At 39.5% G+C, this 25,645-nt stretch overlaps 2 protein-coding genes across 3 annotated transcripts in view; one reads left to right on the plus strand and one right to left on the minus strand.

Annotated features, from left to right (window-relative positions):
• Positions 1-2,574, plus strand: part of Igf2bp3 (insulin like growth factor 2 mRNA binding protein 3) — a 139,194-nt gene extending 136,620 nt beyond the window's left edge. The window contains exon 15 of the mRNA XM_005319105.4: positions 257-2,574. Coding sequence (XP_005319162.1) covers positions 257-355 — 99 coding nt within the window. The 3' untranslated portion in view covers positions 356-2,574. The remainder of the gene's footprint in view (positions 1-256) is intronic.
• Positions 2,575-3,125: 551 nt separating this feature from the next.
• Positions 3,126-12,743, minus strand: Malsu1 (mitochondrial assembly of ribosomal large subunit 1). 2 transcript variants are annotated; one of them, XM_005319106.5, is made up of 4 exons: positions 12,451-12,743; positions 10,703-10,881; positions 4,925-5,006; positions 3,126-3,339 (listed from the first exon to the last, which is right to left on the minus strand). In XM_005319106.5, the coding sequence occupies exons 1-4, from the start codon at positions 12,698-12,700 to the stop codon at positions 3,152-3,154; spliced, it is 699 nt and encodes a 232-aa protein (XP_005319163.1). In that variant the 5' UTR covers positions 12,701-12,743; the 3' UTR covers positions 3,126-3,151. The 2 variants fall into 2 exon arrangements, with proteins under 2 accessions (XP_005319163.1, XP_005319165.1); XM_005319108.5 differs by having other exon boundaries at positions 3,126-3,335; positions 12,451-12,741.
• Between the last annotated feature and the right edge of the window lie 12,902 nt (positions 12,744-25,645).

Below are 25,645 nucleotides of genomic sequence, written 5' to 3' on the forward strand. Positions count from 1 at the left end.
GTGCACTTAGTTGATGCTTAACACTTTTAGTCTTCCTTTTGGCAGATGATTTCAGAGATGACTAGCAAAGTGATTAGGATATATTTCTAATGAGAAATGTGTTCTAATCCTAATTAGAAAAAGGTATGCTCCATGTTTGTACAGAGAGGTCAAATTAAAAAGAACCAAAAAAAAAAAAAATGCATTTTATTTGAAGTTGCTGAAATAGTAAAGTAACTTTCTATCAGGTAGATTTTTTAAGCTGTCTTTTTTGCAGGTTGCCCAGAGAAAAATTCAGGAAATTCTGACTCAGGTAAAGCAGCACCAACAGCAAAAAGCTCTGCAGTGTGGACCACCTCAGTCAAGGCGGAAGTAAAGGCTCAGGAAACAGCCCACCACAGAGGCAGATGCCAAACCAAAGACAGATTGCTTAACCAACAGACGGGCGCTGACCCCATCCAGAATCACATGCACAAGTTTTTACCTAGCCAGTTGTTTCTGAGGACCAGGCAACTTTTGAACTCCTGTCTCTGTGAGAATGTATACTTTATGCTCTCTGAAATGTATGACACCCAGCTTTAAAAAAAATAAAAAAATAAAAAAAAAGTAAATGGGGGAGGGAGGGAAAGAGAAGAGCTCTGCACTTCCCTTTGTTGGAGTTCCACAGCATAACAAATTTTCTAATTTTTCTTATATATTCCCCCATAATGCCAGAAATTCGCTTGAAAGGTACATTTGCTAAATTCATCAAATTAATTAAAATAGATTGCTCCTAAATCCAGTTGTTAAAATTGGATCAGAATAGGGTTATCACAGGAACTTAAATGTTAAGCCATTAGCATAGAAAACCTTTTTATTTTTATCTAACACTAACATGAATAACCTAAGGGAAGTGCTGAATGGTGTTGGCAGGGGTATTAAATGTGCATTTTTACTCAACTACCTCAGGTATTCAGTAATACAGTAAAAAACAAAATTGTTCCTTTTTTGAAAATTTTATATACTTTATAAAGAAAAGTCCAACCATTTTTTAAAAAAATTAAAATTCAACAGCTATTAGTGAACAGGAAAATAATTGAGAATGGAATTTTACTTCTGGCTGGTGACAGTAAAGCTAAAAAATTAATTTTAGGAGTTTTTTTTTTTTTGAGGCTTTTGACAGTTATTAGTTGGAAAATCCAGTAAATATTCAAAGATATGGAGCAGTGCCTATATTTGGAGAGCAGCAATACCATTTATTCCTTTGTTTATAGTTGGGAAGGTTTTTGATGGTACTAACAGAGCAATGTGGTGACAGGAGGTTTTGGAACGGCTAGTTTAAATGGCTTCAGGAGACTTGAGGTTTTTGTTTAGCTACATGACTGAATGCATAAATGCTTTGTGCTTTTGACTATCACTACCTAAAGAAAGTGCGTCAACAAAAAAATGCAAAACTTTGAAAAGGTTTTTAAAAAAAAAAAAAAAAAAAACAAGCTCCAGCTTGTCTTATAGGATGTTTAGTTTGCCAATACACTTCAGACCAATTGGTCTACACTTTAAGCAGACTCCTAAAGAACTGCTTTGCGAAGACCAATGAGACAGATGGTGTGACAGTGTCTAAAAGCAACAAATGGGCTACATCTCCTTATGCCTGGCGCTGTCATGATCCTCACTAAGCTGTTTTGAAGATTTTTAAGCAATGGATTAAAAAAAAAAACAACTAAAATATTAAATAGAATATAGCAGATTTTCTGTGTAATCTGCAACCAGTTATTTGAAAATAAGTCAAAAGGTAGAGAATGCAAGAAAATAGTTTTGGGAATATAATTTGAATGACTGTGAAAACATCTGGCCTTTGATAATGAAATTGTTTGCCCATTCCTTAACTCAGTGGCAAAGCCCAGTAATGTACAATTGTGTGGGTATGGGTGGTCTCTAGGCCACGCTGCTCTCTAAATTTTTGTGTTGCTTTTGTTCATGAGATGATCACAGTCATCATATTGTTATAATCTGAAAGGCATTACATAACCCTTTAAGAATCATTTTGCCTCGTTCATAATTCAAGATGAATTTCTACATGCTTAGGTAAATTTTTCTGAAGATTAGCAATATCATATTAGACCTGAAAATGATTTAAAATGTTTTTCTAAATATTTCAGAAAACCAGTTAATTTTGTAGTTTTTAGCAAAAAAGTGCCCTTTTTGTCACTGAATTCACCTAGCATTCATTTTTTTTTTTTTTAATACAATGAATTTAAACTGCTAAAAATCAGACTGGCTTTTGGTTGGATTTCAGGTGAGATGTGTTTAAGGCCAGAGTTCTTCCTCAATATTTGATTTTTCTAGTATTTTTCTTTTTTTAATTCAGATAGGTGCTGCATTTATATTTGCTGGTTTAAATTCTGCCATATTTCACTTCTAGCCTTTTAGTGTGGCAAATCATGTTTTACTTTCACTTAAGCATTTGTAATTTGGAGTATCTGGTACTAGCTAAGAAATAATTCTATAATTGAGTTTTGTATTCCCCATGTATGGATCATTCCTCATCTATAATGTGCCCCAAATGCAGCTTCATTTTCCAGATACCTTGATGCAGAATAAAGTTTTTCATCATTAGATATAGCCTGTTGTGTAATGTTTCCAGGTGAATGTGAATGTTTTGTATTTAGTCTACAAACTTGGATTTTTAGTAACAGAATGTTAGTTTCAAAATAGGCATCAATACTTGTAGATTTTACTCTCATCCATGGCACATTAATGTGAACACTGATTAGACTACTACATACAAATTAATGACTACAGGTTCAAAGAGTTGTTCTTAATACATTCTGTGAAAGCTGTAGAAGTCCTATACTAAAAGAATATTCTGTGGTATTTACTACTACTATTATCACCTCAAGGTCAGTGAATGGTGATGTACTTTTGTGTTAACAAAAACACTTTGGCCACTCCATAAGAAAATTAATAAAAATCTGAGCAGAGTCTCAACACAGGGACCAATGCTAAAACTCAGGAAATTTTGGTTTGGTAGCTGATCAGGATAGACAACTTGTTTTTGGTTTGATTGTATCAACAATTCACATCATGAACAACCATGAGGGTAGATAAGATTTGTTCTAGCAAGGAGGTGCAATTTAGGAACTGTTTTCCAAGAAGTGACAATCCAATTCATCTGACTCAAAGCAATCTAAGTTTATTCACATTTGAACTCCACTGGAGTTAGGGATGAAGTATCATCTTCTATTCCAATAATGAAGTCTTCAGGTAATGTCTCAGGTGCTATCTGAGCTAACTGGTCATCATAAGAACGTAGGGTCCATAATTTCTCTAATTCATAGGTTTCTCTGGTTTCTGGAAGCATCAAATGAATCACCATGCTGCCTATCAGAGACAGATAAGAATTAATGAAGAAAACAATTCATTTACTCTTGTCTCTCAACTATAAGTTTAGGATCTAGGAACTAGAGCAGTGGTTATCAAAGTGTGGTTTCCCAGATTAGCATCACCCAGGAGCTTTTTAGAAAAGCAAATTGCAGACCTCAATCCAGCAAAACATACCACAGAAATGATGCTGTGTGTTTCTTACTGCATCCATCATATAAGGAGGTACATGATGTCAATATGTAAACTTCTGATGGAAATGATCTGTCAGGTTTCTTATAGGAAACAATTCTCCTTAAATATTTCTGAAAGTACTCACTGCCTTTGGCTCTAGACTGTCTTTCCAAGGCTGTTTATATAGTGCATTGTCTTATTGGAAAGACAGTATTTCCCTCCAGAACAGAGGACAGCAGTGGTTCTCGGGGGCATTATGGGCAATGTCTAGGGACACTGATTGCCACAATTGGGGAGGATACTGCTAAATAGCCTCTGATATACAAGATAATCGCCCAGACTCAACAAAATTATCCAATCTAAAATATTAATGGTGATAAACATAATACTTTCTGTGAAGGCTGTAGAAGTGCTATACTAAAAGAATATCCTGTGGTATTTACTACTGCCTTCTATTACCTCAAAAGCTATAGGGTCCACGAATGGTGATATACTTTTGTGTTATTAAAAATAAATATTTTGGCCATTCATTACATAGAATAAAACTTGCATTTAAGCAAAATTAACAAAAATCAAAATCAACACAGGACCAATGCTAAAACTCCAGGAAATTCTGCTGTGACCTCAGGGATAGACAGCTTGTTTTTGCTTTGATTATATTGACAATTCCTACACATCAGTCATCATGAACACCCATGAGGTTCTAGCCAAGCAAGCCCACTTCCTCCTTGTTATAAACATCATCTTAATAATCTTAATAATCTCCTCTTAAAACTCTGTACGTGTGTCATCTGGCCCCTCTGTTGTCCTATGAGATCGGGGCTCAAAGACCAAGTACAAAATTGATGATGCTGGTTACTGCTACTGCTGCCAACTGTCCTAACTCCAAAAGAGTCTTATGTTTTCTACCAGTACCTATGACAATGGAAGGACAACTTACTAGCTTGCAAGTAGGATAAAATTTCAGACCCCTCAGTTCTTGACATTTTCTCTAACTTGGAAGCTGTTTTGAAGCTATACTCACTACTACAACCTGGTATCTTTTTAAAATTCCAGTCTTGTGCTCTCATTTGAGTTATTTATGGCCAAGCCTTCCTCTGCTACCATTAAAGGATCTCCTCTACTTCTGTGTCTATAGTTATCCTTCCAGACCTGAGTGACTAGTTACATATACACCATACAGTATGTCTCCCTCCAAGAGTGTCTCATCTAGCGTACTTTTGTTAGATATAAGACTTCACATGTGAAAAAGACCATGTGAGTTATAACAGAACTTTTATTACTTGAAATAAATTTCAAAAATCTTACTTGGAAATGCACTCAGCAATTTTATCTCAATCCTTTTGTAGCTAAAATCAACAATATTAAACAATATCAATACTTATCTGTAAATTATGCCCAAATAACTTACCAAAATCCACACAAAGCCAGTCATCAGTATCCTTCCCTTCGATCTTAACATAAGGCTCACTTTTACGTTTCAGGTGTTTGTACTGAAAAAAAGTCAGTCCATATATTAAAAGGAGGGAAGAGGTCTTTGCTCTTACTGAGGATCCAGTAGCATTTGTCTGGCCTGAATTTGAAAACTAGCTTACTAGTTTTGGTACTTTGCCCCAATATTAATAGTTTAGGGAAAATATCTCCCTCCTATCTTCTCTATATCTCTTTGCCAAATCCTCCTGTGTAAGTCCTGAGAGGACCACCCTATTCATTCACCAAGGTGCCCACTCAACATTTGGTCCTCATCTGTATCATCCCTTATACCCAATATGCCTTTTCTTCACTCTCAGGGAAGACAGATGTCACTTTCCTATTTTAAGGCAAGATCTCAGTGCTATTGATTTAATTTCATCTGGCTTCAGGACATGTTTAGGGAATTTCATCATCCATGTGTCTATTCTCAGTACAGCTATTTTGTCTGATATTAGTGTAAATCAAAACCTATTACCAAAGACAAACAACATTACATAAGGTCAAAGAGTTTAACTTACCCAGAAGATGTAACAATTATAACATCAGAGCTCCTAACCATACTGACAACTGAAATGACAGCAGCACAAAAACAGACTTCAATACCTCTTGTCCCATAATGGACAGAGTAATCAGATGATCAGTAAGGAAACAGGACTTGAACAACACTATAGACCAACCGAACCCAACAATTGCAAAATACACATTTTCCTCAAATGCACATAGGAAATTCTCCAGGTATTTGACCACAAAAGAAGTCTTAAATTTAAAAAGAATGAAATACAAAGTGTTTTCTGGTCACAATGGAGTAAAAGAAATCAACAGGAAAAAAACTAGAAGATCCACAAATGTGGAAATCAAACAGCATGTTCTTAACCAATAGATCAAAGAAGAAATCACATGTGAAAATAGAAAATAATGAGAGGAATGAAAGTTAACATACCAAAATTTCTGGGATGCAGCAAAAGGGAAATTTCATAGATATAAATACTTACACTAAAAAAAGATTACAAATCAACAACCTAAATTTATACCATAAGGCAGTAAATGAAAAACAAAGCTGGCAGAAGGAAGGAAAAAAATAGGACAGGAAAAAAAAATAGAAAAATTAGTGAGCCCAAATTTGACTTTTCAAAAGTATCAACCAAAATGACAAATCTTTAAAGGGGGAGGAAATTCAAAATCAAAAGTGAAAGAAGACATTACTACCAATTTAAGAGAAAAGGATTGTAATTAGAATACTATAGACAACTGTATACAACAAATTGGACAACCTAGGTGTAACAGGCAAATTCCCTAGAAATACACAAACTACCTTATGAAGAAACAAAGTTTGGATAGACCTGTAACTTGTAACTAGTAATCAGAATCTCCCAACCATTAAAAAAAAAAAAAAAAAACCCGGCCCTGAACCAGACAGGTTAACTGGTGAATTAAATCATTCTCAAGCTCTCAAAAAAACTAAAGAGTGAACACTTCCTAACTTGTTCTGAGGCAAATCTCACCCCGATAGGAAAATCATCAATACAAAAGTCCTCAACAAAATATCAGCAAACCAAATTTAGCAGTATGTTAAAAGGATTATATACCATGATCTAGTGAGATTCACTCTGAAATATACAAAGATGGTTCAACATATGAAAACCAATCAATGTAATATATCACACTAACAGAATAAAGAAAAAAAATCCACATGATCATCTGAACTGAATCATTTAACAAAATTCAATACCCTTTCAGATATAATCAGTCAACAAACTGGTAATAAAAGGAAGATATGTAATAAGCAGCATATACCACATATAAACAGCACACAGCTAACATACTAGATGGTCAAAGACTGAAAGCCTTTCCTCTAAGAACAAGACAAGAATGCCCACTTCTATTCAGAAGAGTACTGGAAGTTCTTGCCAAAGTAGTTATACAAGAAAAAGAAAAGGCATCCAAATTGGAAAGGAAGAAGTAAAATTATCTGTTTGCAGACAATGTGATCTCATAATGTAGAATTCTAAAGATGCCACCAAAAACATGGTTAAGACTAATAATTCAAAACTATAAGATACAAGGCCGACACCAAAATCAGTTGCATTTCTATATTCAAATAATGAAAATTAATGAAATTAAGAAAAATTTCATTTACAATAGTGTCAAAAAGAATACCAAGAATAAACTTAGCAAAGGAGGCAAAAAAGACTTTTACAGTAAAACTTCAAAACACTGATGAACTAGGCACGGTGGCACACGCCTGTAATCCCAGTGACCTGGGAGGCTGAGGCAGGAGGATCATGAGTTCAAAGCCAGCCTTAACAACTTAGCAAAGCCCCGAGTAATTTAGAAAGACCCTGTCTCAAAATAAAAAGGGCTAGGTATGTGGTTCACCCCTGGGTTCGATCCCTAGTATCAAAAGACAAAAAACATTGATGAAAGAGATGACATCAATAAATGGGAAATATTCTGTGTGCATGAAAAGGAAGATTTAATATTGTAGAGAAGTCAATACTATCCAAAGTAATCTACAGATTCAGTTCAATCCCTATCAAAATCCAATGTTGTTTTTTGAAAAAGTAGAAAAATTAACCTAACCCTAACTAAAACAATCCTATAAAAGAACAAAGTTGGTGGTCTCAAATTTCCTGGTTTTAGAACAGTATAGAGACTGGGTGTGTGGCTCAGGACATGCCCAACAGGCCCTGATTTCAATATCCAGGACCCACCTCATGTCCCCACCCCTGCAAAAACAAAACAAAGCTAAAACCTTAGTACAATGTTAAAGTAATCAAAACTTGTAGTACTGGCATAAATTCAGACCTATAGACCAAAGGAACAGAATAAAATCCAGGAAGAAAGGAAAGAAAAGAAAAAAAAAAAGCCCCCACATAAGTGGTTGAATGATTTTCTGCAAGGGTGCTGAGATCTTAAATGGGAAAAGGCTAGTTTTTTCAACAAATGGTGCTGGGGAAGATGTATATACACACGGAAAACCTTATACCATCAATAAAAACTAACTTAAAATGGATTAATGCTGGGCACAGTGGCACATCAGAAGGCTGAGGCAGGAGCATCATAAGTTCAAGGCCAATATGGGCAACTTAGCAAGATCCTGTCTCAAAATAAAAAGGACTGGGAATATAGTTCAATGTCCCTGGGTTCAATCCCTACTGCTGCAAAAAGGAAGTGTGCATGCTTAGCTGAGTGTGGTGGCACACACCTGTAACCCCAGCAATTTGGGAAGCTGAGGCAGGAGGACTGCAAATTTGAGGTCAGCTTCACCAAGTTGGCAAGACATTGTCTCAATTTTTTTTTTTTTTAATTTTTAAAAAGAGCTGGAATTTTGCTCAGTGGTAGAGCGTCCCTGCTTTCAATTCCCGGTACCTTCCCAGATGTATTAAATACCTAAGCATAAGACCTAAAATTATAAAACTTGTAGAAGAAAATTTTTGAAAAGTTGTATAATATGATTTGGCAAACAAAGCAAAAAGGCTACCCACAGAATGGAAGCAGATATTTGCAAATTACGAATTTGTTAAAGGATTAATAACTAGAAAACAACTCCTACAACACAACAACAAAAAATCAAATCTGACTTAAAAATAGACAAGTGTTGGGCTGGGGACATAGCTCAGTTGACAGAGTGCTTGCTTCACATGCACAAGGCCCTGGGTTCAATCCCCAATACCATACACACACAAAAAAAGACAATTATCTATTTAAATAGACATTTCTCCAAACGCTCAATAAAATGAAAATATGTTCAACGTCACTAAGCAGGAATGCAAATAAAACCACAATGAAGTATTATTTTTACACCCATAATAAGGACTATTATTAAAAAATAACAAAAACTGTTTTGGCTACTATCTGGAGAAGTTAGAAACTTTAACATGACTAGTTGGAAGACAAAATTAAAAATAAGCCGGGTACAGTGGCACACACCTGTAATCCCAGCGGCTCAGGAAAACTGACACAGGAAGATAGCAAATTCATAGCCAGCCTCCCCAACCGTGAGGTGCTAAGCAACTGAGACCCTATCTCTAAATAAAATACAAAATAGGGCTGGGGATGTGGCTCAGTGGTCAAGATCCCCTGAGTTCAATCCCTAGTACCCCTCCCTGCCAAATTGAAAAACAGAATTGCCATGTGAACCAGCAATTCCACTATATCTAAAAGAACTAGAAGCAGGGATATGAACAAGTATTTTGATACCGTGTTATTGTAGTACTACTCACAGTAGCCTAAAGTTGGAAGCAACCTATCAGTGGTAAATGAATAACAATGCAATATATACATACAGTAGAATATTATTCAGCCTTAAAAAAGAAACTCTGGCATATGCTATAGCATAGATGAACCCTGAAGACACAATGTTAAGTGAAATAAGCTAGTCTCAAAAGGACAAATGCTATATGATTCTATTCATGTAAGATACTAAGAGTAGTCAAATTCATGAGCAACAAAGTAGAATGGTAGTTGGGGAAGAGGGAATGAAGAGTTATTGTTGAATAGTTACAGTTTTAGTTTTGCAAGATGAAGAAAGTTCTGAAGATGAAAGATAAGTAATGATTGTACATCAATGTTACTGTACTTACTCAACAAATATATACCCAAAATGATTAAAATGGTAGGTGCTTCATTATATATATATTCTAACACAAACAACAAAATGTTCTTGACATAGCATTTCTCTCCTTTCTCATCTAGTATTTTCAAAAAAATAACTTCTAGTCCTTTATTTCTACTCTTCCAGAAACCTCTTTGAAAAACCTTGCAGTCTTTTTTTTTATAGTCCTGAATCTAATGGTGACTGCTAAGTCTTTATCTTACTCCATCCTAATACTGCATATGATAGAGACACTGTCTGATAATTATTCTTCTTGCTCTCCTGGTTTTCTTCCCAGATCTAACTATGTTTTTGGAATTTGCTCTAACATGTTACATCAGGGCATTTTCAGACCCCTTGTTTCACAATTCAATTTCAGCTATACTTTTGGTCTTAACTGCCTTCTCTTTGGCCAGTTTTCAACAGGGAAGAGAAGTCCTTTCCACTCTAGAATTGTACCAGAATCAGCTAGAAACTTCCAAGTACAGCCCCACCCCCCATTCTGATTCATACTAAGCCTAATTAGTAAGCTTAGTATTTAGTACCTGTGAATTCACTGGGCAAGGAATACATCCATCTCACTACTTTCCCCAGGCTGAGCACAGTGCTCAAATATTTGATTTAAAAATCTAGGCCAACAAAGACAACTTTTTGCAAATATGGAAATGTTTTATGAACTTCCAATAAGGTCGCAATCAGCCACATGTAGCCACTGAGCACATGAAGTGTGGTTAGTACAAGTTAGGAACTGAATTTGTAAGTTTAATTTACAATTATAAATACCACATGTGGCTAGTGGCTACTGTATAATAGTGCTGTTTTAGAAATGCTTCTGGCTTATACTGTCTTCTAGCCTGCCTTCGGGTTTTTTTTTTTTTTTAAAAACTTTTTTCTCAGTGGTCACAAGAGTCAAAAATTGGAAATAGCCTGACTCAACAAGGCTGGACACTGTTCCTAAACCTTTCACTACCAAAGAACATAAAATACACTTTTTACAAATTCTGAAGTTGGGCTTCTTAATAATTTATTCTTAATGATTCATTCTGTAAATGTTTGCTCAGCTTTGACACTGACACTATTCCACTTAGTTAAAGATCCAAAAAAGAAAATAAAGCATCCTACCATTTTCACAATATAGTAGGCCATGGCGTGTAAGTGTCGGGTGGAAGTTCCACTACCAATCACAAAGTAATCTGTATATCTCATTTCTGGAGGAACCTTGATCACACAAATGTCTCTTGCATTTTCTTGCCTCAGAAGTGAAACCAGCATATCGATGTCAAACTTGGGACCAGTATGATCTGAAAGGCACAAGTATTTGTTTGTGACATGTACAAGTAGGAGAGAGACCTGTATGCACCTAGAGATGCAGATGCCTCCCAGAGGAGACTAAAACTGCTCCTCTAAGAGGATGTTAAGATTCAAAATGTTCTAAAAGATGTTAGGGCCTAGGCCTTCTGGAAGCTGAACCTGGGTAGTAGTTTCATATAGCATTGCTCGGCTTTCATGATTTGCTCAGATTACACACAGCCACTGTATTTCCTTTGCTAATACCACATGCAAAGTAGAACCGTAAGTCAGTGACAAATGACTTTCTAGTCACTATAACTAAAATGAGCAATACATCTCAAACACAGAAATGCTATTAAAGGGGCTGGGGTTGTGGCTCAGTAGTAGAGCACTTAGTACAGATGAAGCACTGAGTTCCATTCTCACCACATAAAAAATAATAAAGTAAAAAAAAAAAAGAACAGATATAGAATATTAAAAAAAGAAAGAAATGCTATTAAAAAATCAGTAGCACAATTTGGGAAGGAGATAATATCCTGGGGCATATTAAATCAAATCCCTGCCATAAAGATTTATAAAACTAGAATTATGAGCCAGAAGGGATCTCAAATAGTCACAACCTTCAAGTGAGATGAAGAAACAGGCCCTAATAAAACTAGTGTGGGCTATGATCAATCAATAAGAGCTAAAGTGATTCTCAAAAACTGATTCATCAGGTTTTTCCTCATAAAGCAATTTGGGTTATTAGCAATTTTTACCTATGAAAATCTTTTTTTTCATGTAGAGATTTCAACACTCACTTCTTCAGCTTGTAGTATTACTAGAACCTATAATTTTACAGCTCACCTAAGTGCTAAAGCTGACTCCAAAGGACCTAGAAGCTAAATTCATCAAGATTTCGCCCTCTAATAGTCTACAATTTCTTTAATAAACTTTTTTTTTTTTTTTGGTACCCGGGATTGAATCCAGGGTGCTTAACTACCAAGCCACATCCCTAGCCCTTTTTAAAAATTTTAAAAATTGTTTGAGACAGGATCTTCCTAAGTTGCTGAGGCTGGCTTTGAATTTGAGATCTTCTTGCTTCAGCCTCCCTGAGTCGCTAGGATTATAGGTTGGCGCCACCGTGCAAGGCTATTACTTCTTGGATATAACCTGTTTACCATTTCCCAAGTTTCTAAAAACATTTGCAATAATTAACAGTATTTAACTGGGATTCACCTTATTGGCGCTTCTCTCGCATACCTTGGCCCCCGCCCCTGGCTCTTCCTAAGAATCTCACATCTCATTTCCCAGGACCTAAGGTGGAGAATGAAGGGAGGGGAGTACGGCGACGTTTTGATGCCAAGGGTCCGGTGTGGCCATGCCACGGTCGACGCTTTTAAGACTACAGCTCATCTTCTGGCCTGTTTCTTCCATGTGAAACAGGAAGGCTGGCGGCAGCAACCTTTGAAGAACCTTCTTGTTCTGGTTCTGTAGTTACGTGATTCATTAACAGAAATACATAAAACAGGGAACCCACGACCTCCTCCGTCAGGACTTGGCTCCCAGCTACCCAGAGAGAGGTTCCCTCCACCCGATACCTGAAACGTCCAGCTCTGGGAATCCCTCGCCGGGTGTCCGCTCCTCCTGCTGAGGCCCATCGTGCAGGCCACGCACAAGGCCCGGGGTCAGGTTAGCCCGGCAGAGCGCTGGTCTCGTGGAAAGCCGCCGCACAGCCAGCAGCTGCAGCCGGGGTCCCACAACCGCAGCTGGTAGTGGTGCACGCCGCGAGACATCCCGGAGCCTCAGGAGCCGCCCGAGACGCCTCGCCGCACAAACACCGAACTCCATCGCCGTCGCAGCGCGTCACGCCGCGGGGCGGGGCTTCCACAGAGCCCGAGCAGCTTCTGCATCTTTCGATTGGCCCAGTCAATCCCGCACGGCCTGGAATTTCTGCGTCTGATACACGGGCGGAGCCGGGGCCGTGGGCGGAGCCGGGGCCGTGGGCGGAGCCGGGGCCGTGGGCGGAGCCGGGGCCGTGGGCGGAGCCGGGGCCGTGGGCGGAGCCGGGGCCGTGGGCGGAGCCGGGGCCGTGGGCGGAGCCGGGACCGTGGGCAGCACTGCAGTGACCCAGAAGGACAGGCTAACTTGGGAGTAGGTTTCCTAGGGAGTTAATGGTTGGTTAGTGACAGCTGACCTTGAGTTTTCTCTCTCTTCTTGTGTCTCTTCTTTGTCCCATACTACTTAAGGCAAATTAAGACATAAATTTCCTGATTCTGGGGTGTAGTTCAGTGGCAGAGCTCTTGTCTAGCATATGAAGGCTATGGATTCAATCCCAGACACCCCTCCCCACTTCAAAACAACGTAATTTTTACCCTCTCCCATTTCCAAAAAACATTCAATATTCCTTTGAAAATCTGAAATCCCATGAGGAAAATCTAATATCCTGGATAACGTGGGGTAGAAGGCAGAGGTGTAAAGTACAGTATGGGAAAAGTTCTTAAGTCCATTGTTCATCTACACCCTTGAATGGAAGAGTTTCCGCCAGTGGAAGCACCTCGAGAATGAGGAACACTGACATGACTAGCGTCACATACTTAATAGCCAAGCTGAAACTGGAAGTAGGGTGTCTGGAAGAAAAAAAAAAAGTGACTTCCTGAAAGGAAGTTTCCTAGAGAGGACAGTGAAAGTAGGCAAATATCCCCATTGCCTGGAACATGTTGCCGTGGGGCTGTAATAGTGCCTGAGGAGGAAACAGGCTAAGCTATGACACTAGCTGCTCTAGAAATATTGGAATTCAAATTGGAAGGAAAATAGCCAGTTTTGAGGGAAAGAGAAGAAACGTATTTCAAAAATTCTATCTTCAAAATCCCTGAAATTAAGTAGAACTTTTAAAGAAGAAAAGGCAGGGAAGTGACAAAAGGTAGAAAATGTGCAATGCAGATTTATTTAGCCTGTGTTAGGACTAAGTGGACACAGGTTCCAATCTTCTTTGGTGCTTGTTAGAGTTGGGGCAGCCCCCCGGCCTCCACTCAGCATGAGAAAGCCATTCCCAATTTCAAATGGGGATGGGGCACAAATTCAGTCTGTTTCAAACTCTGCCAAGCACATTGTAGGTATTCCAAAAATGTCCAATACATTATTGAATTTCTTTAAAAGAACTCCAAACACTAATTCTATAGAAATATTCATAAAATACAGAAACTAATATAAGCACCTGTGTGGCCATCTCAAATTTTTCAATCACTTGAAGTTATTTTTGAAAGTAAGGAAAAGTATTACAAATAAAGTTATGTCTCCTTTGTCCTCCCAGAGGAGACGTAACTCCCTCTCAGTCCCACTGTCTTCAACTCCATTTCCCATAGGCGTGAATCTGATGTTTCTCCCAGTTTTTTGCCCTCTGTTCCATGATCTCACCCTTGTTTCTGATCATCCCAAACCTGCTTCACCACCTGTATTTGCCATCAAAGATTATTGTATATACCATAGTACTTGCATGAGGAAATTAGAATAGTCATGCATAACTTAATGATGGGGATATGTTCTGGAAAATGCATCATCAGACAATTTCATTATGCAGATATCATACTTGCACAAATTAAGATGGCTAAGGCATGAGGAAATATAATCTTAGGAGATCACTATTGTATATGCAGTCATTCACTGAAGTATTGTTATAAGATGCATGACTATATATTATGTCTACAAGTTGGCCTTATGGGAAGGAAATGCCTTGTACTCATTCTGATAAAACCCATTTGAAAAAGACCATCAGGCACACACATGTGGTTGAAATTAGCCAAGGAGGCTGCACCCAAGAGAGGGTGGGTTGCATGGGAAGTTATATGTATGTATGATAGTCAAAATGTATTCTCCTGTCATGTATAACTAAAAAAGAACAAATAAAAGTTAATTTTTTTAATTGAAAAAAAAAGGTGGGTTGCATTTCAGTAGAGGGAAGAAAAAGGTCTTGGCTTAAGGCTTATGCTTGTGTCCCATGAGTCTAAGAGACCAAAGAAGAGACCAGGGGAAATGGGGTCAGTGCTATCTAGAAATAGATAGTTTAGCAATTGCATATCTCAATGATCTTGTTCAAGAGACAGGAGAATGTTTCTGGAACTGAGGATGTCATGGTTAATCACTTACAAGAGTTGTGTAGTCTGGAAAAAATCAGGTCCTGTTAGAAACATTGTTCTAGGCTTTACTAGGAATATCACATTCTGGTTACTATCAAGGCTGAGAAGCAGTCTCAGGGTCCTTAGAAATCTACATGTTAAGATAAATGTGGACTTTTATACTTGGGAGAGGAGGGATACCTGTTAAAGTAAAAGGAAAATTAAAATAAAAGCGACATTAAAAGAGCTTTTTCTGAATGGAATCAGGAGGCTTTTAGGGAGGCAGGACTTATGATGCATGATTCAAGCTGCCACCTAGAAACATGAACTTTGGTCACCTCCACCCTTTGAGTGTAGACATCTGGAATAGATAATTTCATTGTGCCCCAAGACTACATATGTATTTCAAGAGACTATTAGATTTTTGTTTTATGGACATTTTTATGAAGCACATGCATTCTTTTTCTTATCTTCTATCAGTCACACAGCCTCTATTCTTAACTCTAACAGAATTCTTCCTACAAAAGAATTTTTATTGCCTTGTAATAACAGTTTGCTTGTATAAGTTCCCATCTTCCCTGCTGTCACAAGCGGCACTATTAATAATTACTCGGAGGTGAATTGTCTTTAAATGCATGTGCATATTTGATCACACCAATTGTTAAATATAAACAATTAATGCAACTTAGGGCAACCACAAGCCCCAAAATACCTCCAACACCATAAGACTTCTCTTAGCCAAAGAGCAGACATTGTCCTTGTCTGGTGGTTCTCTCCAGCTGACGGCTGGACCTCAGGGAATGGTGGAGTCAGTCCAGGGATGGTCAGCAAGGAGGCCAGTCTCACTGATGTCCTTGAAGCAAAACTCTTCAATGTGGCAGGACCAGCAATTTAAATACAGTTCCAAGTTGGTGGTGTATGTGGGTGATTGGTTACACCCAATGAAAGTCAATGTCCATTGAGGTGTCCAGTGAGGTGATGTAATTGCAGCTGGGCATGTTCTTTGTGCACGCCCATGGAGCTGTGCTCCCTATCAATTGTAACCAGTCATTGCTTACCATGCCTATGGCTAGTGCCCCCTTACAGTTCTTTATCAATTGCAAGCAGACATGACTAAGCAGTTCAATGGCTGCTGTTCGTAATGTCCAGCAAGTTAGTGAGTCCAAGCATGTCCCAGCATGTCTATGGCAGATGCTCCTTACACCTGCCTTCTTTGGAAAAATTATTCAGAACTCTATGGACCTATGTCTCCTGAACTGCAATTTCTAAGACCACAAGTAACATTCTTTTACATCCATAGTTTCTTAGTTTCATTTGACTGACATGGCTAAGCTGTGTCTATATGCAAAGTGACACCCGTGCCTAATAATCTGCAGGTGAGACTGGGATACTCAGGGATGCCATTCCAGACAGCAGTGTTTTATCATCTATAATTTCAGAGACTATGATGCCAGCACTGTATCCTTAATGTCAATTACCAAAAGCTTGTTTTTCAAGTCATACTTCTTACCTGAGGTAAAGACTCAGAAATAGCTATTATCTGTAAGAGACATCCTCAGAAATGCAAATATCCAACTCCTTGAGAACTGGACCATCTATTGTTGGACTTTGTTTTCAGATCTTGTTACTTTTTAAAGTTAGAATAGAAAGGGGTGGTAGTTTAATGATCTTTACCTTTAGAGGAACTAAGACTCAGGAAGGATTGAGGCCCACATCAGCTTTCTGAAGGAGTCAGGAATTATAAATTAACCAGGTTCGTGACTCCAAGGGCTTCCTTGTTATAGGCCCTAATTACATTCCTGATGCCAGGAGCTTCCTATGTGTTCTGTTGGCAGTAAGGCCAAAAGGCTCCCAAATTTGTTTCCTGGGCTTTGTAGGAAGTTGTAGTCACAGAGACTTTTTCTCACAGAGCCCTGCTTAAAAAAAAAACCAAAAAAACAAAAACAGACTAGCAGGAAGCAAACTGGCCCAGAAAAAAGACACAGGGGCTGAAGTAGAGAAAAACTGAGCAATTTTCTTGAATTTACCCTCAACTGGACCACAAGGCCCAATAACACAATGTCTGGCACATCATTGTGTTATAGGTGAGTGACTGAATTCATGTAGTTTGGGGACTGGGGAGTTTATCAAGTCTAACCTTTGCTTACTCCCCACATGCATTTATTATACACCTGTATTTCCTAATCTGTGGACCATGAACCTCCTTTTGACGACAAAGGATCCTCAAACCCACAGATGCATCAAACATTGTCTTTGGAGGGAGTAAACATGTTTCCTAAGCAAGTGGAGGAAGAATGCTGCAGTCTGGCTGGGCACAATTCATGAGCCACTTATCAAGCAGAAACAAACTTTATTTTTAGAACACAGGATGTACCACAAGAGCTCTTCAGGAATTCCCTCAGAACTCAACTGCCATCACAGGCTTCCTGTGAGCCTCTCAACCCCCACTTCTCCCACTCTTGAGGCCGATTGGCTGGGTTGCATGGGCGGAGCCAAAAGAGTCCCCCAATGAGCAGCTCCGTGGTCTGAAAGGGCAGGGAAACAGCCCAATGAGCATCACCACAGAGGAGCCAATCAGCTGGCAGCTGGAAGTTTGCTGGGGCCACAGTCAGCCAATCAGCTGGAAGTGTGCTGGGGCCCCTTCAGCTGTGGCTGTCAACAGTAGAAACTGTTGGAATTCAACGAAAGGTTATTTAAAGGTATTGCTTAGTTCAAGTCAGCTTTTTGTCATGTGTCTATTCAATGATTAATATGTACAGAGTCACAATTTTATGAATAAAAAGTCACTATAATAAAAAAAGGTCTGGGCAACCTTTCCCAACCTCACAGGGCAGCCCATGACACTACTAGGCAGTTGGTGAATATTCCTGTCATTTAAATTGAATCATTTATCCTGGATTTCCCCTCTCTGTGTACCATTTCTTCTCTTCAGAGAATGGCTGAGGCTTTGAAGAGCTAGGATTAAATGACCTGTCTTATAAATTACATACATTGTAAATACTATGAATTCACATTTTATATTTCTATTTAAAAATGATTTTGTCACCCACTTTGTAAATCTAAATGGAAAGGGTATAAAATCCTTTTAAAGAGAAGACAAACCTTGGGTACTGCACAGTCTGTCTGCACCCCAGGCTCCCAGGGTAGGCGATCTGAGGTGTCTGCTCAGATATTTTGTGTTGGTTTGCCAGCTTTGTCCTGTGTGCTGCAAGGACAGGGAGTCTGGCCCAGGTGGACACTGAGTCCTGCATTAAGATGAATGTTGGCTTCTCAGGAAGTACCATGCCTGTTACTTGAGGGTGAGATACAAATGTAGATATATGCAAAGAACACCGAGTCTCTTTAGGAAAAATATTCCTGTTAAAATATAGAACAAACAACTTGGAACAACTTGTGAACTGTACAAAGAATCTCAAAGGACAGAAAAGGGCCAAAATGTAAGGACATATTACACAGTTCATAAAATGACTCTCTGTCACTTTCTAGTTCACTATATATTTTCTGGAATGTTGCAAAACAGGAACAAGACCTCAATAGAAAGAGACAGTTAACCTCAGGAGGTGAGAGATAACATCTGGTCAAACCATTTGTGTGATCTTCTCCGATCACACAAGTCACCTCCACCAACCACCAGAGATCTTAACGTAAGCTGAAACCTACATACCAGACCAGACCTCCTAATGGGGATACACCACCTTGCTCAATATTTCCCAGCCGTGAGAAAAGTCCAGCCCTTTTGGATCATACATATTCCACCTGATTGTATGCCCTAATAAAAACTCAATATTAAACCCTGGTGGTGCATCTCAATTTGAGGGAGGGAGTTACTGGGGATTGAACCCCAGGGTACTCTATCACTGAGCTACATGTCCAGCCTTTTAAACTTTTTTTTTATTTGAGATAGGGTCTTGCTAAGTTGTCCATGCTGGCCTCCTGCCTCAGTCTTCTGAGTAGCTGGGATAACAGATATGCATCACCAGACGGACTTGCCTTTCACTTTCTAAGAAAGCTCTTCCTCTCTGTTGAAACCTGACCCATACTTAAAATCTGTTCTGTCACACAGTCAAGAACCTAGAAGGACTGAGTGGAGGCAGCTTCCAGACCTCCTTGGATTCCCTCATGACAAAAAGGGCATCTCGAAACCTCACACAGAAGATTCCTACCTGAGGAGGCACCTCTTCTACCATTTCTCCACATTCTTATTTGTTGGCACAAAGTGCTGCCTCTAACTTCTCTCAGTTGTGTTGGTTGGCACTGTTTTCTCATCCTTCAAAGTCACTGTTTGCTCGGAAGTTGGGCCTCTGAACACTCACCTGTCCCCTTGGATTATTGATCTCTGTCTGCAGCCAGGAGATTGCTTCTCTCATAGGTCTACAGGAATGGCTAGAAAGCTGCAGACCTACCAGGCCGACTTGTACCTCATCCTTGCAATGAGAACTGCATTTTCTCCTCCCACTGAGAAACAGTTTATGTAAGAGCAGTTTGTATATAGTTTATAGATAGTGGGTCACTCTGAGTAGACCTGTAATTCACCCCTCCTTACAAACCGTCCCCAAGGCTGGAGCCAACAAACGTTCCTGAACCAGGCACTGGGCTAGGACAGAGAGGGGAAAGAGAAAGAAATACAGGTCTTGCCTCCTGGGAGCTCCCAGACTGTAGGAGAGGTCTAGATTAGAGCTGGGGTTGTGGTTTAGCGGTAGAGTGCTTGCCTAGCATGTGTGAGGCACTGGGTTCAATCCTCAGCACCACATAAAAATAGCACCACGATAAATAAATAAATTAAATAAAGGTATAGTGTCCATCTACAACTAAAAATAATATTAAAAGATTAGAGTACATGTCATCAATACCTGTATTTGAAAAGGAGATACAAAATGTTGCAGGGCATAGCAGCAGTTCTGCCAGAGCTGGGGTAGCCTCCACCAGGAGGCAATATTTGAACAGATGTGGGGCCTCAAGCAGAGAAAAAGAGAAGGCTTCTGCAGTGCCCCTCTTCATTCGACTTCAGGGGTCCACTCACATTGAACTCCAGAGGATGACAATCTCTAAGGGAATGTGATTGGAAGGCTTGTGGGGTGATGTTCCAGGTCAGCAGAATACCATGGATGTCAACCCAGAGAATCCCCTGGGATTTACATCTGTATCTACGTGGCCTGTGGAGTATTTTGTCCCTGGTATTAAATTGTGAATTGTGGTATTAAATAACGATTCAGAAACATTGCTGCCTCCTGACTCAAAAACCCAATCAGTGTCCCTGCCGCATCACCGCATGAGATAAGACCTTGGGAGACTGAGGCAGGAAGATCATTTGAGCCTCTGAGTTAGAGACCAGCCTGGGAAAATCCCCCTCCTATCCTGTATTGGATGCATAGCTTTACCCTTATGACCTCATTTAACCTTAATTTCCTCTTTATCGGCTCTATCTACAAATGCAGTCACATTAGAGATTAAAACTTCAACATGTAAAATGGGGGAGGGGGCAATAGGCTGGGGAGCAGTATTGGGGGATTGAACTCAGGGTTTCACGCAGACTCAGCAGGCACTCTACCACTGAATTAGCCCCAGCCCCCAGTTCATATGATTTTTGAATTTTTAAAAGTTTTGCAGTGCTGAAGATTGAATTCAGGGCCTTGTACATGCTAGGCAAGTGCTCTTATCACTGAGCTACATCCCCAAACTGTGATGATTAGGTTTATGACAATTGTCTCTGTCTGATGCTCCTACATTTATGATGGGGATACATGCTTGTAAACCCACTATAAATTGAAAATATGGTAAATTGAAAATGCATTCAGGTCAGGCACAGTGACATATGCCTCTAATTCCAGCAATTCAGGAGGCTGAGGCAGGAGGAATGCAAATTCAAGGTCAGCCTTTGCAATTTAGAGAGACGCTGACTCAAAATAAGAAATAAAAAGGGATTGGGAAAGTTCTTTGGTGGTGAAGTGTCCCTGGGTGGAAGGAAGGAAGGAAGGAAGGAAGGAAGGAAATGTCTTCAGTACATCTATCCTAGTGAACACTGAACATCCTAGCTTAGCAACACTGTACTGCAGAGTATCGGTTGTTTGCTCTCATGATCAAGTGGCTAACTGGCAGCTAGGGCTCACTGCCATTGCCCAGCATCAGAGATAGCATTGTGCCACATACTGCTAACTGGGGAAAAGATCAAAACTTGACATATAGTTTCTACTTAATGTATCATTTTTGAACCACTGGAAAGTTGTTCAGAAGTGGAACCATTATTAAATTGAGAACCATTTTTATAATAATTCTTTGAAATGCCTAGTCGTGTCTTTGCTCCTTTGTCTTTTTCTTGTTTTGAATAATTCTTTACATATTCTTTATGGTAATTCTTCATCAGTTATACATATTAAATATATGCTTTCATCTTCTCCCAGTTGATGGCATGAAGTTTCACATTTCTTGTTCTGTCTTTTAATGTTTCAGTGAAGTCAAATGGTTAGGCTTTGGCTTGAGATATTTTGTCATATTTAGGAAATCCTATCTTTCTAAAATCATAAAGACATTATATTCTAAAATTTTAAAGTTTTACCTGTTACATTTAAGTCCTTGGTTCAATTGGAAATGATTTTTGTGTGTGGCGTGTGGTAAGAATTCTTTCTTCTCCAACATTTGTATTTAATTACTCAGCAGCATTTCTTGAACCATTCCTCCTTTCCTTACTGATCTTCAGTGTCACCTGTGTCAGATGGTATAAATCTGTGTCTAGACTTCTATTCAGTTCTGCTGGGATTCTTTTGTATTCCTAGCCCAATGACACATGGTCTGAGAATTCTTTATATCTAGCTTCCAGATTTCTGATTCTCTCTATATCTCTGTCCAGTCTGCTGTTAAGCCATTTTAAAAGACTAAGCAGGGGCTAGGGGTAGAGTGCTTGCCTTGCATGCTCGAGGCCCTGGGTTCAATTCCCTGTGCTGTGGACAGTCTGCTGTTAAGCCATTTTAAAAGACTAAGCAGGGGCTAGTTGGTAGAGTGCTTGCCTTGCATGCTCGAGGCCCTGGGTTCAATTCCCTGTGCTGTGGAAAAAAAAACTGCAAAATAACTACGAGATGATCAAGGAAATATGAACATCAACTGGGTGTTTGGTAGAGAAATTGTTAATTATTTTATATGAGATAATTACATTGTGCTTTTGGGTTTTTTTAAGGAGTTTTTATTTTTGGAAATATGTACTGCAATATTTTGAATAAAATTATATAATTTCTGGGATTTCCTTTAGAACTAAAATGATAATGATATATATGGAATAAGGTTGGCTATGAATTGAATAATTGTGGAAGCTAGATTATGTCTACGTCATGATTTTACTCTCCTTTTGTATGTATTTGAAACTTTCCATACAAAAAAAAAAAAACAGCCCAGATTCTGCTCACTGTTTCTAATGTTTAGGATCATGATTTTGGTCTCCAGAAGCTTCTAGGTAGCAGTCCATTGAGCCAATGTTGGTTGACTCTGATTTTTACTCCTTTAAGCACACTTTGAGTTTCATTTTTTTGATAGCTGTATATGAATTTTTTTTTTTTTGGTACCAGGATTTGAACCCAGGAGTGTTTAGCCACATCTTCAGCTTTTTATTTTAGAGACAAGGGTCTCCCAGAGTTGCCTAGGGTCTCACTAAATTGTGAGGCTGGCTTTGAACTTTCGACCCTCTTGGGATCCAGCCTTACAAGCTTCTGGGATTACAGGTGTGCACCACCACACCCAGCTAGTCGGGGATCTTGTTCTGTAGCATGGGGTAGACTCAATCAAGCCTCCTCCCTCAACCTCACCAGTAGCCAGGACTACAAGCAGGCACCACCATCCTCAGCTAAAATATATTTAATTCATACCTTATATCTGATCATTCCAATCTCTGCCACAGTTGCTAGCCTGCTTCTTTTACTTCTCTTGACTCATTCATAAAGGATTGTTTGTACATGTATGAGCTGTTGTTGTTTTTAATTTTGTGATCCCACATCATCGCATTTATATCTGTGGCAGTTCACTGAAGTTTAGTGTTCCAGTAAAGAAAGTTTGCATGGCTTCTGCCAGGTGCAGGGGGGGCACTAGGTGTCCAGAACCACTTTAAATGAACTGTTTAGCCATGAGGTTTTTCCATGTGAATCCCAGTTCTAGACCCATCTGAGTACAGGCTCAGGGTTAGGAATTCTGAGGGGGGGACTGTTCATTGTATTCTTTAGCACCAGCCTTAGAGTCCTCGCCAACTGAGGCACAGGTCTCCACTCTCCCTCCAGGGGTGAGTTTTCTCTGCTTCACCCACTAAACGTATCATCCAGGGATCCCACATTATGTGAAAGGGAGTATGTGTGGAAGGGGAGCATTTCTCTCATCTCATCCAAGCTTCATTATTTGTTTATCTTTATCCCAAAGAGCAGAGCCTTTAAACCCAAGCCCAAGGCCAGCAGAGATGTGCACGTGTGTGCCCCCCAGGGGAGCTTCTGGCCCCACTGCTTGCTTTTTCCTGTAGATTTGGTGGGGCCAGGGGTTGTTTGTTTTCAGGTGCTGGGGATCAAACCTAGGGCCTCATACATATTAGGTGAGCACTCTGCACTGAGCTCCATCCCCAGCATAATCTGTATTTTCTTAGATAGTTTTTGGCCATCAATGAATCTCCTTAGTTTTCTGCCAGGTCAATCAGACGTTATCTTTAAAAAAAAACAAAATTCCCCCCAAAAGTCATTTCCAGCTGACACTAAAAACAAAACAAAATAAAACAAAACACCCATTACATAGTGAAGAGCTGGTAGCTCCCTCATCTTGACCTCCTTTGATTTCAGCCTCTCGGTGCAGTTTTTGTTGTTGTTGTTGTTGTTTGTTTTGATTCTGTGCATTGAATCCAGGAGCACTTAACCACTGAGACACATCCTCTGCCCTTTTTTATTTTATTTAGAGACAAAGTCTCTCTAAATTGCTTAGGGCCTCTCTTGCGGCTTTGAACCTGCAATCCAGAGCTGCTGGGATTACAGGCATGCGCCACCATGCTCAGCTTGCTGAGAGTTTCTTTGAAAAAGAGGCTCTGAACTTTCACCCTTCTCTGACTACTCAACTGCTGGAGAAGTCCCTCTGACTTGGGCACTTGAGGGGGGATCTAAGAATCATGGGAAGTGCCATATAGACTGAGTTGTTGTTTTTGTTTGAACTCATAAATTGTAATTTTTTTCCAGAAAAAAAAAACTTTCAGTTTGTCACACAGATGAATTCCCATCCCCAAAGATAAAATTGCATTAATTGCTTGAGAAAAGCAAGAACCTAAGAAAGTACAAATATCTTTTCAGCATCTAGTTGTTTAATTCATTATTTTTATTTCCACTACTTTACAAATGCTTAGGGAAAAGAATAAACTTTTCTTGCAAATCAAAGTATCTGAAGGTTTCAGGAAAAAATAGTTTCAAAGTTACATGCCTAGTGAACCAGGGATTCAACTGATGAGCTCAACGGTGAGGAAATTAGACCATTTTTTTATGGCACTTACAAGATCAAAGCTCCAAACCAAAAGGCAGTATGTAAGAGAGTATACTTTTCAGCTATCTCTCTTTAAACCCAAGGTTGTATTAAGATGAGTTAGGAAGAATCTTACAAGCTGGATGCAGTGGCACACACCTGCAAAGTTACTTGGGAGACCGAGGCAGAAGGATCATTTGAGCCCCTGAGTTAGAGAACAGCCTAGGCAACATAGGGAGACCCACTCTCACATAAAAAAAGTACTGGTGGGAAGAAAAAGAAACAAGGAATCTTATGTAGTCTCACATCATGTCAGGATGGAGCAGTCTTGCTTATGAAAATCAAAGAGTTTACTTTGCCCTTTGTTTTCTACAAAATACGGTTCCTATGAGAGGTTTCTGCTGAAAGAGGCTTCCTAACTTGAGCTGCACTGGGAATGGTTGCTTTCTTCTTTTAGCTCCCATTTGTTCTCTTTAGAGTTCTGAAATAGCATGGTTATGATGTAATTAAAATGGAAACAGTTCTGGTAGGGGGCACAGTAGCAACTGCTGTGACTTCAAGGCCTAAAGTTGGGCAAATCAGCTGGCCTGCACTGATTTTAAGAAATCAGTTGAAACAATCCTATATTTAAAAGATCTCAGTAGAGAGGAATCCTAAGCCAGAGTTCCTTTCAAGGACTACTCCCCAGAATTTTTCTTTCTTTTTATGCAATTTGTTTTCAGGGAAATGTTCAGGCAGTGGGCTGAACAGGTAATGACAAGTGGGAAAAACACCAGGAAAGGTGTTTTCAGCTGCCTGGGGAGCCCACTTGGAAGCCTGGTGAGGACACCCACACTGGACTTGAACTTCATATTGTTTGACTTTTGCTTTTACGTTGGGTCTGCTCTTCTTCACCAGGTTGCCACATCAAAAGTGGCTCCTCAGCAGGACACGGTGGCAGGACTCACTCCTATAATCCCAGTGGCCTGGGAGGCTGAAGAAGGAGGATCTCAAGTTCAAAGCCAGTCTCAGTAACAGTGAGGTGCTAAGCAACTCATTGAGACCCTGACTCTAAATAAAATACAAAATAAGGCTGGGAATGTGGCTCTCAGTGGTTGAGTGCCCCTGAGTTCAATCCTGATGCCCACTCCTCCCACCCCCCTTCAAAAAGTGGCTTTCAACAGAGAGGGGATGTATAAATGTGAGTTTCTGAAGCATATTCTTCTGAGGTCCCCTACCC

The sequence above is a fragment of the Ictidomys tridecemlineatus genome, chromosome 2 (assembly GCF_052094955.1).
Source record: "Ictidomys tridecemlineatus isolate mIctTri1 chromosome 2, mIctTri1.hap1, whole genome shotgun sequence".
NCBI classification, from domain to species: domain Eukaryota; kingdom Metazoa; phylum Chordata; class Mammalia; order Rodentia; family Sciuridae; genus Ictidomys; species Ictidomys tridecemlineatus.